Source organism: Hylobates moloch, unplaced genomic scaffold, assembly GCF_009828535.3.
Source record: "Hylobates moloch isolate HMO894 unplaced genomic scaffold, HMol_V3 SCAFFOLD_45, whole genome shotgun sequence".
NCBI lineage: Eukaryota > Metazoa > Chordata > Mammalia > Primates > Hylobatidae > Hylobates > Hylobates moloch.
Genome location: NW_026652320.1, coordinates 978,549 through 993,773, shown reverse-complemented (window position 1 = coordinate 993,773; position 15,225 = coordinate 978,549). Strand labels below are relative to the sequence as shown.

General features: G+C 45.3%; 1 protein-coding gene across 1 annotated transcript in view; it reads right to left on the bottom strand.

The window, feature by feature from the left end:
* LOC116463624 (hepatic triacylglycerol lipase) overlaps nt 1-15,225 on the bottom strand; it is a 134,014-nt gene that overhangs the window by 28,749 nt on the left and 90,040 nt on the right. The window contains exon 2 of the mRNA XM_032146804.2: nt 2,436-2,620. Within this exon, the coding sequence (XP_032002695.1) occupies nt 2,436-2,620 (185 nt within the window). The remainder of the gene's footprint in view (nt 1-2,435; nt 2,621-15,225) is intronic.

The following is a 15,225-nucleotide window of genomic DNA, read 5'->3' as shown; positions in this document are numbered from 1 at the left end:
CATGCCTGTAGTCCCAGCTACTCCAGAGTCTGAGGTGGGAGGATGGCTTGAGCCTAGGAGGTCGAGTCTACAGTGGGCTGAGATCACACTGCCCTCCAGCCTGGGTGATAGAGTGAGACCCTGTCTCAACAAAACAAAACAAAGAAACAAAAAGAATACCGGTGGGCAGGTGAATGTGGTAGTGGTGAGGTCTAGGGCATTCCAGGCAGAAGGAACAGTGCGTGCAGAGGCACAGAATCGTGAAAGGGCAGTGTGGTATGTCAGGGGAGAGGAGGAAAGTTGGTGAGGTGAAGGCTTGACAATAGGGGGTGAAGCTGGAGAGCTCCACTGAGGGCCTGTCATGCCATTCCAGGGTAAGAGGCATTCCTTTACTAGATGTTTACCAAATGCCTTCTATGTACATGGAGCATCTTGGGTTCAAATCTAGGCTCTCTCAGTTTCTAGCTGTGTAACCTTGGGCAAGTTATTTAACTTCTCTGCACTTCAGTTTTCTCACCTGGAAAATGGGGTTAATAATGCTCTCTTTCCAGGATCGTTATGAAGGAGAAATACGGTAATAGATCTAAAGTGCTTGCAGCAGTGTCTAGAACATAGAAAAGACTCAGCAAATGTTCGTTACTGCAGTTGTTGTTGTTGTTGTTATTAATATTAGCAGTAATAGGAGGAGGAGACATATACTAGGTTGGACAGAATTTTGATAATGAAGAGTGCATTTTGGTAAAAGGATCCTGGTAAGAGGCTCCTGTGGTCTTCATGTTGCATTTATAAACAAGACTCATTCATTTGATCTTTAATTCAGTTAACAAACATTTTGGAGCACTGATTACATAATGGATACCGGCCCACAGTGGTCTATTAGATGAGAATAGGACAGAATCCTTCCCAGGAAGAAGCTTACAGCCTAGCAGAGCAGAGAAACACAGACAATTAGAAAACTGAGCTGCAGAGCAGTGCTGGAGAGTGCTCAGGGCCGCATGGGAACTCCCGGTGACCTGGTTTTTGGGTTACACTGAATGCCCCTGTGGGAATGCTGGGATGAAGGCAGCAATGGCTTGCAGGAGGACCTGTTTGGGACTGTGTCTTACAGGAAAAGTGGGAGTTAATCAGGAAAAGAGGAGGAGAAAGAACACTCTAGGCAGAGGGCACAGACTGAGCCAAGACCAAGAAGAGAGAAGGCAGGTGCACGGGGTGTGGAGGAAGCTATTAATACAAGAAGTTGGATGTTGCTGGAACGTCATGTGGGAGGCAGGGAGAGGTGAGGGGAGGCAGGTGATGGAAGTCTTTGTTTTGCTCTCCAGGATAGGATAGATGGGGGTTTCAAGTGTACTTTTCAACTAGATGGCAGGGAAAGGTTTCTAAGTCATGAAGTGGACACCAAAATCTCTGGAGGGTTCAAATTGTGAACTATGCTTGAAATCATGGGTGGGCTAGACACTGGGGAGGCAGGATTTCCTCTTGGAGACAAGTTCTCACATGGTTTGACTTCACCTATTGCCAGCAATATCCTTTCTCTCCTTCTTCCATAGTAATAGAATTTTTAGCATCACTAAAAGGCTACATTTTCTTTAAGAGCCTATACTTTTCAGCCACCTTTCCACTTAGATATGGTCAATGGATGTAACTGGGAGAATTTCACAGAGGCTCTGGGACACCTAAAAAACACTCTTTTATACTAAAAGCCATTGAATTATGTACACTTTAAATGGATAAATTGTAGGCTTTGTAAATTATATCTCTATAAAGCTCTTGTAAAAACCTTGCTTTTGACCCCTTTGCATACATCTTTTACTACATTGTGCTTCCTGGAATAAAGATGTGATGGCTAGTCCTCTAGCTGCCATCTTGGACTCTGAGGATGAGGGTCACACCCCAAGATGGCAGAGGAGTGAGCTGGAAGGAGCTGGGGCCTGGAGGACTTCATTGACCAAAGCTGTCTAGCTGGTTTTTGGGTTACACATATCTTTGGAATATTTTGTGAAATGAAAACAAATTTCTGTTTTCTTTGAACTGCTGCTAATTGGAGTCTCTGTTACTTGCTGCTGAACTTAAACCTTGCCGATACAACATTTCATTGGGAGTCCATTCTTCTGGCTTCCTATGTCCCCCCATGTGTAACATGCAGATTCAGGAAGGAGGCTTCCTCCTGCATGGACTGCAATCCCTCGTGGGCCCCAATGGGCTGTGTGACCTCTTTGAGCCACATTCTATCTGAAACGTGGAGATAATTATATTTTCTCACCCTGCTTACTTATGGAATTGAGATAATCAATGAGCTAATGCGTGGGGAAGCACTTGGAAAATAGAACGTGCTTTATAAACATCATGCATGGAGTTGTTATCACCAGCTCCCTATCTTTTTATGAACATGAACACACTAGAAAGAAAAAAAGAAAATGTGAAATCGGAGAGAAAAAAGGCATGTCAGCATTTCCTACCGACCACCCGTGGATTATCATCACCAGAGGCACGGAGGAGTTGAAGCCGCACTCCTGTAACGTGTCCAGATGATTGATTCGAATCTGACAGCCCTGATTGGTTTCTCCAAAGAGCAGGAATCTGGTCTTCATCTCATGCAGCGTTTTGTTTGTTTCAACAGCTTGAGCTCTTCTTCCAAATGGCTCTGGAATATAAGATTGGGGACAGTGCTTAGCCTGGCATCTGCTCCACCTGCAGCCCTCCGTCTTCTCAAAGTCTGCTTCTACAAGCACAAGCCAAAGAGGTTACTGGGAGATGCTGGAGATCAGAATGAGCCACAACTTTGGGGAGCCCCAAAGACTGTTTCCAGTGGAATGGCCAAGCGATGGAGGGTGTGGCCTAGGAGGTTGAGATCACCAGATCCTCTAGCCTGTTATCCCAGTGACCAGCCAGTCAAGCACTAGAGTCACCCTCTAGGTCATGAGGAATATAGGCAAGGCAGTTTTGGAGGCTTGGTGGATAAGCACCTCACCCCAAATTACACTGCCAAAAACTGATAGAGACGGAATTTGAACCCAGGTATCGCTGTCTACAATTTCATCTCTACGTCCCTACCTAGGGAGACAGTGAATAGAGCATCTTAGTTGGGTGACACTGTGTATTAGCTCCTGTGGCTCAACTTGTCCTCACGTGCAGACACATTATATCAGGTAAGCTTTGCAGGGACAAGGTACAGGGGTGAGGGTGGGGTGGGGTGGGGGGAATCACAGAGGGAGTAGTGGATGCCACTTGAGGGAGGGTGTGGCATTCAGGGAGGGCTTTTCAGGGAATGTGATGTTGACCCTGGCCTTGCAGGATGATTGAGCGTGTGTGTGTTTTGTTGCGGGGGTCAGGGGTGGCTGAGGGAGCAACATGAGTTGAGGCTCAGAGGCATGCAACCTTGCATACACAAAGAGGCAGGAGACAAGGCCAGGCAGGCCAGAGCATGGACGGCCCTGGGATACTGAAGACTCTGGGCTTCATGCTCCAGATGCCAGGCTGCTGCTAAAGAGTTTGCAGCAGAAAAGAGTAGAGGAATATCCATTCGGAGGCTTTCCAAGGCCGTGGGAGGTGGAAAAGGAGAGGAAGATTGTTTTTAACATCTCAACTTCTGTTGTCTGACTGAAGGGCCTTCCAGCCTCTCTTCTGGGGGAGCCTCACTATGACCATGAGCCACTTTGGAGTGGGGGTGGGTTGCCATCCAACTCTGCCAGGCAGCCCGACAGCTGTCCTGTCTGTGGTGCTGGACCAGAGAGAGACACCTCTGCGAAGAGGCCTGGTAGAGCCTGAGGAGGTGGCGCGTTTCCATGGCGTGGCATGTCAAGATGGGCGCATCTTTTCTGCCAAGATTGGGGATCAGGCCAAGAGCCGGGAGAGGAAGCTCTCATCCCTTCCTTCTGGTGGAAGGTGGGCTCCCCTGCGGCTGAGGAGCAGACACAAGGCCACTATGACCTTTTTGGTCAGTGAACTCAATTCAGCCCAATTAATAAGGACCCTGATCATTCTTTCTGAGAATAAAATCATTCAGGCTTCTCGAATAATATGTTTTGGGCTTTTGGTTTCAGGGGACAGCAGGACCAAGAGATGATGAACCTACAAAGTGCAAGGGGAGGTGTTAATGAAACCGATTTTCCTACCCAAAGGGTATTAACTCAAAAGGTTATTAATTCTCAGCAAAGGGCAATGATTTTTCACTATGATGACAGAATGAAGTGCATCATATTTTATTAAAAGGAGGTGTGAGCAAGAATTTGAATAACTTTTCTGAGATAATGAAGAAAATTTCTGCTGCCCTGTTTGGCTTTTCTGAGCTTACAGACAGTCTCAGCTTGCCCTCGCTCCTGGAAGCCTGCTTCCAACCTAGCCTTCTGATTTCACTGGCTGCCCTCGTGACTGTCTAAGTCAGAAGCCGGGGTGTCACCTTGCACTGCTATGCCAGCCTCTCGATCAGTCCAAAGCTTCAGGCTTCCTAAATATCCCTAGAATCCTGTGCCTTAGTTCCCATGCACACTGTATCTTGCTCTGTTTGTTACAGCAGCCTCCTAACTGGTCTCTCTCTGTTTGGTCTCTCTGTCCTCCTGCACACAGCTGCTCAAAGAGTCTAAAACAGAAATGACTATGCCTGTTAGTGACTTTCAGCTTCATGGTATTGCAGCCAAGGCCACCACCTGAATGATGATCCCTTATCCCCCACCTCCTCCTCTCTTTTCGTTCTCCTGCTACCAACAGTTCCCAAATGCCCTTTTGGACGCCAGTACCTTTGCACCTCACCTTCTGCTCTGTCTCTGCTGCTCCATTCATTAAAATGGAACTGAGACTTCACAGCCTCCAGGAAGCCTTCTCATCTAGTCAGAGATAATTACTCTTTCTTGCTCTCAGCACCGTACTGCCTCCCTGATCCTAATGCACTTGCCCTGCAGCGGGGTGATTTATTTATCCAGGTGTGTGCTTCCTCCACCAGTCGGTGAACTCATGGAGGGTAGCACTGGGCACAATGGTGGGTGCTCAATAAATGTTAGTGAGCGGTGAGGTGTCCTGCCAGATCCAGATCTCAGACCAAAGGCTGGCACTCAATCTTCAGCCATTTATACATTGGACCTAATGTATCTCATTTTCTTTTATTCAGAGACTGAAACACTATACCTTTCTTCATTTTAGGATAGCTGCCTCAAATGTTAAGAGGGTCATATGAAAATAAAATGGGGATAAAAATAGTGCCTATCTTATGAGGTTGTTGTGAGGATTAAATAAGATATTTGTAAAGAGCTCAGAACAATGCCTGACATGTAATTAGCACCTAGAGAAGAGAGTGTTGTTAGAATAAGTACCAATTGGAGCATCTAGCATCTTACATTTCTGATCAGTGAAATCCTTTCTTTCTGTGGAAATTCACCCCAGTTGTCCTCATAGGACCAATTCTGTCTTGTGTATATTTACTCTGGATTTAGCTGTGAGATAAGCTCCAGCCCAGGTGGCTGAGGCTTCGAGGCTGTTCAGGAGAGACCATGGAAAAGAGTTGTCAGATGGAAAGCCCCACAAACAACTGGACTGAACAGGGCCCTCTCTTTTCTCTCTTCCTGGGGGCTTTAGCTCTCTTTAACATGTGTATGAGCGAGAAAGCTGTATACTGTATACAGGTATGTGCTCATTCATTTATTCACTTCCTCAACAAACACTTATTAAGCATGTATTATGCCCCAGGCCCTGGCTAGGTACTAGTTAGAGGCAAAGAGAGCATGTGGCTCCTTTCAGGAGTCCCCAGCCCCATGGCGGTGCGGGGAGTGCAAGCATGAAAAGCAACTATTAAAAGTGGTTGCTGTGTTGCAGCGGAGGAATGCCCTGCGTAGGGGCTTTAGGGAAGACGTCAAGAGAAGATAAAGCATCGGTCAAGTCTAGACGGATGAAAGATTCTTTAAGAGCTCATATCCATGAGCAATTGTTAAAGAAAGTGGGGCTCTGGTGCCTATAAAAATAAGATTGGGTGGATGACATGAGCGTTGAAGGGCAGTTGTGGAGAAGGTAGACTAGAATTATTTTGTGCAACTTCAAGAGTTTGAAACAAACAGAATCAATGGGTGGGCATGACATGGAAGAACATTTTTAACTTGAAGTAGTTGGCAAAAATTCATAGTTGAAGAACTTGGGACAAAGAGAAAATAAGGGCAGCAAAACAATAAAGACAGAAATGTCAATATTAACACCCAAAAATGTACACTATGTGATATTATAAGGCTGCTGAAGATGGGCCACAGATTTTTTTCTGAGCTTCTTCTTGGCCACATCAAAGAGGGAAGCAGGATCAGTCATAGCATTCCTGGTGGCCAGGTACTCATACATTTTTGGTCCTGAAACCCAAGATGGTTTCCCTATGTGTTATTGAAAAAGGAGGTTACAAATACATAGCAGCAAGTTTTCTGTGGTTAACTCCGAGAGCCCTGTAATCTTCAGTGAAACAGCAGCCACAGCACCAAATAGCATTTAAGTCACAGTGAGTCTATAAGAGATTCTTCACTATAATTGAGCTGCAGTCCCTATGACTGAGGGAGGCAGGGGCCATTTCAGGTCACATTTAGGGGTGGAAGGAATAGAGCCCTGAAGCCCAAGGGTCTGAGCCTCCATGAGATCAGAGTCTGTTGCTTATTCCTAGAACAGTTAGGACACTTGGGCATCCTAAGGGAAGCCCTTGGCTTCAAGGACTCACTGCTGTGCCCACCCTCATACCTTTACTGCAGTTTCTTCCTACAAGCTTTGGCTTTGCACATCACCAGGTCTCGACTGGGCATCTTTGCCTGGGTACTCTTTGAGCACTGCAGACTCAGCAAGGCCAAACTAAATGTATTTTCCTCCCTCCCAACCCATTCTTCTTCCTTTCTTCCTACGTTTCCTATTGTGGTTCATGACACTGTCATTCATCTCTATGCCCAAGCTAGAAAGCTTAGAGCTTATGCCCTCTCTTGCATCTCTACTGGGTCACCAAATACTGAGGACTCAGCCTCAGAATGATCTTTTCTTTCTCTGCCCAGTGGCGTAGTGTAGGTCCTTAGCCTTTTTTTCCCCTTCAAATTATAGTGTTGCAATAGACTTTTAACTGTTTCATATTTTATCTTGCTTTTTGTAGAATTAAGGGATGCTCGTTGTATGTATGCTGAAAATATATTTCAGTATAATTTGAAAAATGCTGAAAAAATAAAGAATACTATTATTTAGAAAAAAACACGAATAACATTTGGAGTATGTCTTCATAATCTTTTCTTATGGAGATATTTGTTCCATAGATCATTATTTACAGTGTGTATAATTGAGATCATGTTACATAAATGGTTTTAAATCCTTCTTCACTTATCATTATCATTTTCTCATAGCATCAAAAATTCTTCAAAACATACTTGGAAAAAGTGCCATAATTTACTTATTCCACTATTGTTGAAAATTTATGCTGTTTCAAGGTTTTCTTTGCCCTATTACAAACAATTCTCTGATGATATTCTTTATGTATAAATATTTGTCTGAATCTATTAGTATTTTCTTAGTGTAGTTTCCTAAAAGTAGAATCAGTTCCTTACGTATGATCCTATTTATATCTCTTTATATATACATATATATCCAAATAGATCTTCAGCATTTTTAAAAGCTAATATATATTGAATGCTTTCTCTGTGCCAGGCACTTTTCTAACAGTCTTATTTGTATTGACTCATTTAAACCTGGCAACTCTGTGATAAGCTGTGAGGAAAGGATATGCTTTAGCTATGAGTGAAGAAATTGGTTCCATATTGGATGAGCTAGAAGCAGCACATTCTCCAAGCATATCTTCTGAAATTGGAGCTTTTCTCATGTCTTCAGAAGAGGTAAAGTCACACCAGTGATAAGAATCTGGGGATGATACTGTGGTTTGAGGAGGAGGAATGTTTAATTGAGGTAAGTGATCGAATCCATCAAGGGATTCAGCCCCTGTATCCAGGAAAAGGGGTTGATGGACTAGGGAGGCTCGGGGTTGTCCTCTGTATGATAGTAAGTTCCTAGAGCAGCAAAACAATCCTTAAAATTAGTCAGAAGGAGAAGCTGGGTCCAGCCATTACATTTCTAATATTATTTCTTGCAGCAAGTGGTTTTTCTATTCCTAGTCAACTCCTAGGTTTGAGGGTTCCTGATATTTCATACAAGAAGAAATTATTTCATTTTCTTTTGGGTAAGGACATCAGGAGATGGGTGACTGCAGGCAATTGAGGTGGGCCACCTTCCATGGGAGAGAACCAGGGATTCTACCATAGGAAGCCTGATTGGAGTCAGGATCTGCCTCCCGCCCATGATGCCTGGGCTAGAGGCGGTTGCTCAGCTCAGTGTTTGTTGAGCCCTTTCATGTATTGGCTGGTGCTGGGCACACAAGTGCATAAGAAGCCTCAGGTATTGCTATGCCCCTCACAAGGTTTTTCATACAACATGCATTATTTAATTTGCAAATGTGTGTGTGGGGGGGGCGTTTGCTTTGTAAACATCCACTGCTGAAAATATTCCCAGACCTGGCAAGGGTCCTCTGGAAGACCGAAATTTCATAATTGCCCTGAAAACTCTCCAGGCCATGTACTCTGCTCAGGATGGAACAATCCTATGTGATAAATGTAGCTGCAGCTCTGTCCCTGGCTTCTGTGGTCAGGCCAATGATTTGTAGCTGGGCAATGTTGACTTCAGAATTTCTTGCACGATGGAAAGATGGAAACATTTGTGTGGGAATTTAGTCACTGCTGGACCTTACAGATTCAGCCCCTAGCTGTTGCTGAGCTTTGTCGGGAGATAAGCAGATTCTGCCCAAGGCCATGGTGAGGAATGTTTCTCCCACTCCCGCCATCTTGAATTTTGCCCTGACCTGGACACCTGACCCTCCCATTTACTTATTTTCTTGAAAATAATTCTGTGTCTCAATTTCTGAATGTGCACAATATTTACTAAACTTTGTATTTTCCTTCACCTCTTGTGACACCCTAGCATCACTTCACTATAATATTGAACCTCAATTACCCAAGGTATAAATCACTCCTAAGGAGTGAATGAGGTGCTTTGTAAAGCCGTGGTAATTTTTCAGGTCATTAAGATATTGTTTTGAACTCAGAAGAAATTCCTAAGTTTGTCTTGAGTGGGTTTCTTTTCTAGCTATTCTTTACAAACAGCTTTAGGTTCTAAAGCTGCTGAAATTAATTTATCACCTTTTGGAGGTTGCCATCTTCCCATCATTTTTTGCATTCTTGTTTCACCTGTTCTTTGTTGTTGTAGTTGCTCTTTACTATTTTGTTGTCATATAAGAAAATGAGATATGGGATGGAAGGAAAGCTATTTTCATGTCTGATCTATTCTGTTTTTTTTTTTTTTAGTCCATTTTGGTGCCATACTACTGTAGCCTGAGGCCACAATTTCTTCTTTTGTGGATCCCAGGGAAGAGAGTAAGTAGAGTCTTTCTTCTTGCCAAAAAGTTTTTTTCTTCTAAACTTTTCTCTTAAATTCTCTTGAATTCTACTGCACTTCTGGCTAGAATTAGAATGATTTTTTTCTTTTAAGAAATCTGGTTATGAAAGAGTATGCCATTCAGAAGAGCTTTCCATTTGTACTGGAATCCTCTCTGGGGAAAGTGGGGCTTACTTCCCTAAAGTCCTTCCGAGGTCATGGGAGTATTCTACCCTGTGTAGGTTCAAGGTAGGGTGAGAGAATTGAACAGATATCCTTAAAAGAAGATACACAAAGGGCACACGTGTACAAGAAAAGGTGCTTAACGTCATTAGTCATGGGAGAAATGCAAATTTAAAACACAACAGAATATCACTTCTCTCCCTTTAGAATGGCTAAAATTAAAAAGACTGACAAAACTGGGTAGAACTCCTCATAGACTGCTGGTGAAAACAAAAAATACTTTCTTTGGAAAACAGTTTGACAAGTTCTTTAAAGGCAAATGTACACTTACTATAAGACCCAGTAAACTCCGGGCTTAAGTGTTTACTCAAGAGAAATGGAAACATATGTCCACATAAAGATTCAAATGTTCATGGCAGCTTTATTCATAATAACCCCAAACCTGAAACAACCCAAATATCTATCAACTGGTAAATGGATAAACAAATCGTGGCATATCCATTCAATGGAATACTACTCAGCAGGAAAAAGGAACAAATTGCTAACACATGCAAGAACATGGATACATCTAAAATGCATAAAGCTAAGTGAAAGAAACTAGATTTAAAAGGTTACAAATTGTGTGATTCCATTTATAGGACGTTCTGGAAAAGCAAAACTATAGTGATGGAGAGCAGATCAGTGATTTCCTGGGTCCAGGGAATGGGGTGGGGATTAACTAGCAAAGGGCAAAAGGGAATCTCTAAAGAGAGATGGAAATATCCTATATCATGATGGTGATCATGGTTACACAAGTGCATATTTAAAATGATTGCTGGAATAATGCACTACAGTCAAGCAATAATGTGGTTTCTCCACATTGCCCTGGATCCAGGACGAGCGGCATAGGCTGCACAGCAGGCCTTCTCTGGTAGTTCCTTGTATAAGTAAGGGCTGGGCCTGGCTGCTCCTGGTTTGCAGGCCTCAGAGGACAGGATGTTTCTGAGTTTTCTGGAGGTTGGGGTCGATTGTCAGAGATAAGTCCAGGACTGACTTTCAACTGGTCAGGGAGGGAGCCAACCCTCAGGGAGCAGGGTCTCAGGGAGACTTGGCATGTCCGGAAGGTCTTCCCTGGTTCCTTCAGGCTGGGGATGGCCAAGGGGTCCCTGGGGTAACCAAGTTGTCCAGCAAGAGGGTTAGAAACACAAGGGGCCTGGAGACCATGCAGCATCACAGCACCCAGCCTGCATTTCAAACAACCTGTACTTTTTGAGGAATAATTCATTTTCCTTCTCTTATCAAACAAGGATCTAGATAACACCACCCATCTACACTTCCAGTTCTCTGGAGAGAATCCGCTTTACCACACCAAGTGGATAGAATGCCACAGGGAAGCAAACCAAGTCAACATTCAGTTGTTCTATGCGATATCTTTTACTATGTGTTGGAAAATAGCTGGGTGATGCCCTTCTCCCACTCCAACCATTGCTCCCCAAGGACCAGGGAGCTTTTATTGGTACTAATGATCTAGTCTGCCTTCCTTATGTCACAGATGAAGAAACTGGAACCCAGAAAGGCACCTGACATGCCCCAAACCATGCATCCAGGTAGAAACACTGGGCTCTCCTGACATTCAAGCCAGCATCTTTCTACTGTGCTGGAGGACAGAGGTTGCGACCCTCTTCCCTGCATGTTCTAGGACTCATCCTATCTCTGTTAAAGCTCAGAGGGCTTACATTCCATGCCACATAAAGGCCGATGCCTTGAAGTAAGGCCCCTGGTCGGCACAAGAGGAAATGGGTCTTGGATCACACAAGACAACAGACCGGGTCTTGAATCACAGAAGACAGTTGACTGGGGCATCCTCTTGTCTATGGGAAATACCCCCAAACAATTGGGGTGACCAGGGTAATAAAAACAAAGAGTCCCATGACCTTCACCCTTCAAACACCTGGCAGAGCTGCTGTCTGCTGGTCTCATTCTCAGACTAGACTTTTTTTCTTTCTCTCCCAGAGGTAACTCTAGGAGAATCCTTACCCAGCTAAGGGGGCTGTGAGGCTGGCATCTGACCACAGTTAGGCCAGAGAGGCTCCCCAGGAGCTGGACAATCACAGGCCCTTCAGCTGCTCTTGCCATGAGAGGTCTTGGCTTACAGTGAAGTTGTCAAGTGCTGTTTTGATTGGCAAATTAATCCTATTGTGTTCTTGTTCCAAAACTTTATTTGATGTATCATGACTGTCTAGCTCCTGGCTTTGAGCTTCGTTTGACCTTATCCTTCCTTCCTGTATCAGCCATAACTACACAATTGCCAAGTGAAGCTTACAAGGAATAGAAGGAGGGGTGGGGGCGGAGGACCTTTGACATCACAGTCGAGGAATCTAGGAATATACAAGTCCTATCTCAGCCCAACGCCACCTACCTCATGAAGTTACTGCTAGAGACAAGGATCCTGGGTGCCCTGGCAGGTGGGGACAGGCACTGCTTTAGTATTGGCAGTGACTGTGCCTGTAAAAGGAAAACGAGGGCCACTCCCTCCTCCAGGTCAGCTGCCAGAAGATGAATTGGGTGCCTTATACTCAGTGAGAAAAGAAGATAAGATTGCAGCTTTCTTTCCAGTCTAGACCCATGGATGGAAGAGACTCAAGATGGGCCCACACCCTGAGCGTGGCTTGTTACTGCACAGCAAGACACAGTGCTGTGAAGCGGTTGGGAGCTTGGGCTCTAGCCAGGTACAGTGGTGCATGCCTGTAGTCCCAGCTACTTGGGAGGTTGAGGTGGGAGGATCACCTGAGCCTGGGAGGTTGAGGCTGCAGTAAGCCATGATTGTGCCACTGCACTCCAGCTGAGGTGACAGAGCCAAACCCTGCCAAAAAAAAAAAAAAAAAAAAAAAAAAAAAGGCACCTGAGCTCTGGAGCCAGATTGCCTGGCTTAAATCCCAGCTCTGCTACTTATTAGCTGTGTGACCTTGGGCTAGTTATTTAACCTCTCTGTGTCTCAGCTATATAATAAGACTAACAGTAGTACCTACCTTACAGGATTATTGTGAGTGACAGATATATGCCCCCGAGATGTGTTTTTAGGCTAGATTTAATCAGGCAAAAAGAAAAGTGAGAGTGAGGGCAGAGGTGACCTGGGAACGCCTGGCTGTTCTACAGGAGTGTTCCCCTCCCTGGAGCTGGAATCTGGGCAAAGATAAACTCTTGCAGCATGAGGAAAGCATTAAGCATTAACTCGGCCAAACAGCCCAAGGTTATTCTTTTTTTTTTTTTTTTTGAGACAGAGTTTTGCTCTTGTCACCCAGGCTGGAGTGCAATGGGGTGGTCTCGGCTCACTGCAACCTCTGCCTCCCGAGTTCAAGTGATTCTCCTGCCTCAGCCTCCCGAGTAGCTGGGATTACAGGCAGTAAACCGTGGGTGGGGAGTGTGGGCTGAAGCATGTTGGACGTGCTCTTTGGGGCAGAGGTTTGGGGGCTGCCTGATGAGAAAATGGGCCTGATCTAGTCCTTGAACCTCCCTAGGGCTTCCCCATGTGGAGGCCTGGGGCTGAGAGGGCAGGCTCTTGGGTATACTTTTAGAGACTGAAGGCCCACCCTGATCCCATTCATTCATTCATTCATTCCACCACCCATTTATTAAGCACCTATGTGTCAGGGATTGTGAATACACTGTGATACCTAACAGTGAATAAGACAGACCATGCTCTCAAAAAGCTCATGGTCTTACGGTAGATGCAAGTAAATAAACAACTGTCACACAGTTTCGAAAGTGTTGCGTTGGCCGAAGAATAGGAAGGTGCCCACCCAGCCATAAGGTGGCTAGTGTAAAGACAGCCAGATGAACTCCATTGGTGGGTGGTGCTGCCAGCTCCCCAGATAATCTTGGGAATTTTAATCAAAGGCTGGCCCTGATGGGAGGGAAGGATTATGAAATGTAGGGGGAAGGTGAGCTTATGTATGGCCAATATATAGTCACCTCTAGACTCACAGAGGTTGAGGTCATGGCTGCAGCATCCACCCTGGGCTTTCCTGAGGCCCTTGGTGTCTCTCATCTTCTTTGAGACTTGCCTGACCCTGGGGTCTGCAGCACAGCTATTCCTATCCTAGGCATGTTAATTTCCTCATGAAGAAATAAGGAGGGGTTCAGTGACTGCCAAGGCCCACAACGGGCTAAAAAAGCAAATCAGGACCAGAATTCGATTTCTCCGCACATCTAAGTTCTGAGACTATAAAACTTTTCTGGGCATGTGCACTATTTCCCCTAAGATATTCTTTTGGACCCGTATCCTCCCTTCACCACCTATATCTGGAGGCCCAGCTGACTGCTGCCTGCCCACTTCAGACCACGGGCAGGTACCCCCGCAGTTTCCAGGTTGCCATAGGGAGCAATGGCAGAGGCAGGGTAGTGGAGCGGCCAGTGGGGCGGGCACTGGCTTTGGAGCCAGTCAGCTCTGTGTTTGATTGTTTAACACTTATTAGCTGCACGGCCTTGGGAAGCTTGCTTAACCAGTAGGAGCCTCAACTTTCTTCTAAGTTGGAAATAGGAAGACCGTCTTGTGTGGGTGGTAGTGAGGATGAATGAAGTTGATGAAATGTCTAGTCCAGGGCTTGGCGTTCAATGTGTTGTTTCCCTTTCCAAACTTGCCTAAGATCTCTTCCTTCTCATGTTTCAACCCAACATAGTTCCTTCCAGATATTTGTGGATACTTATCCACCAAGGTCTTTGCCAGCCTATTTGGTACCTCTCTGTGAATTCTGTGCACCTGCTTTAGGTAGCACACTGCCTTAGGTGTGTGGCTTGGCGCAGTGCCTTTGTGCCAAGAAAAGGAGGCCCCTCTTTAGAGTGAGGATTTCAGCCTCCCATCTTCCATTTGGCCAGGTTGTTCTGGGCAGGAGAAATCTACTGGGCTTAGGTGGCAGCTCTGGAGCCTACGTGGCTGAGTCCCTGCCTCTACCAGCTGGGATGCTCCAGCTGTGGGGTGCTCTGTCTGAATGAGGCACCTCGGGGCGCCAAACTAGGCTACCAGTTAACACTCTCTGCTAATGAGGAAATCAAAGTCTGACTGCAAAACACACCAGCCAGGGTTCTGCCCTTACACCACTGCTAAGGAAATACTCATCCTCACAGCCTCCCTGATATATTGCATAACTTTCTACATTTGTGAGCAGTGGCTGTCATGTATTCATGTCCTGGAGATGCAGACTCCTGGGCGCCATTCCCAGAGTAGCTGATTCGGTAGGTCTGGGAGGCCCGGGAATTTGCATCATCCCAGGGTGGCAGATCATTCTGAGAGGAAGTTGCCCGGTGGTGAAGAGTATGAGTTTTGGAACCAGGCTGGGATCCAAAGCTTGGCTCTGCCACTAATAAGCCACAATTCTGGGCACATTTACAGATGGTTTCCTCATGGGGTTGCAATTAAATGAGATAAACATGTAAAGTACCTCCCACAATGCCTGGTATATAGCAGGTTCTCAATGAATAAAGGTGGCCATGGTGGCATTGGTGGTAGTAGAAGTAGGGATTGATATTGCTATTATGACATCTTCCTCCTTGAAGGGTTCTTCTGCACCTGATCAGTAACAGATCATGAGGAGACAGAATATCAGACAGGATAACTCTTTATGTTGAGGTTATTTGGGATCACCTTCATTTAAACAGATTGGATGGACCAGAAGG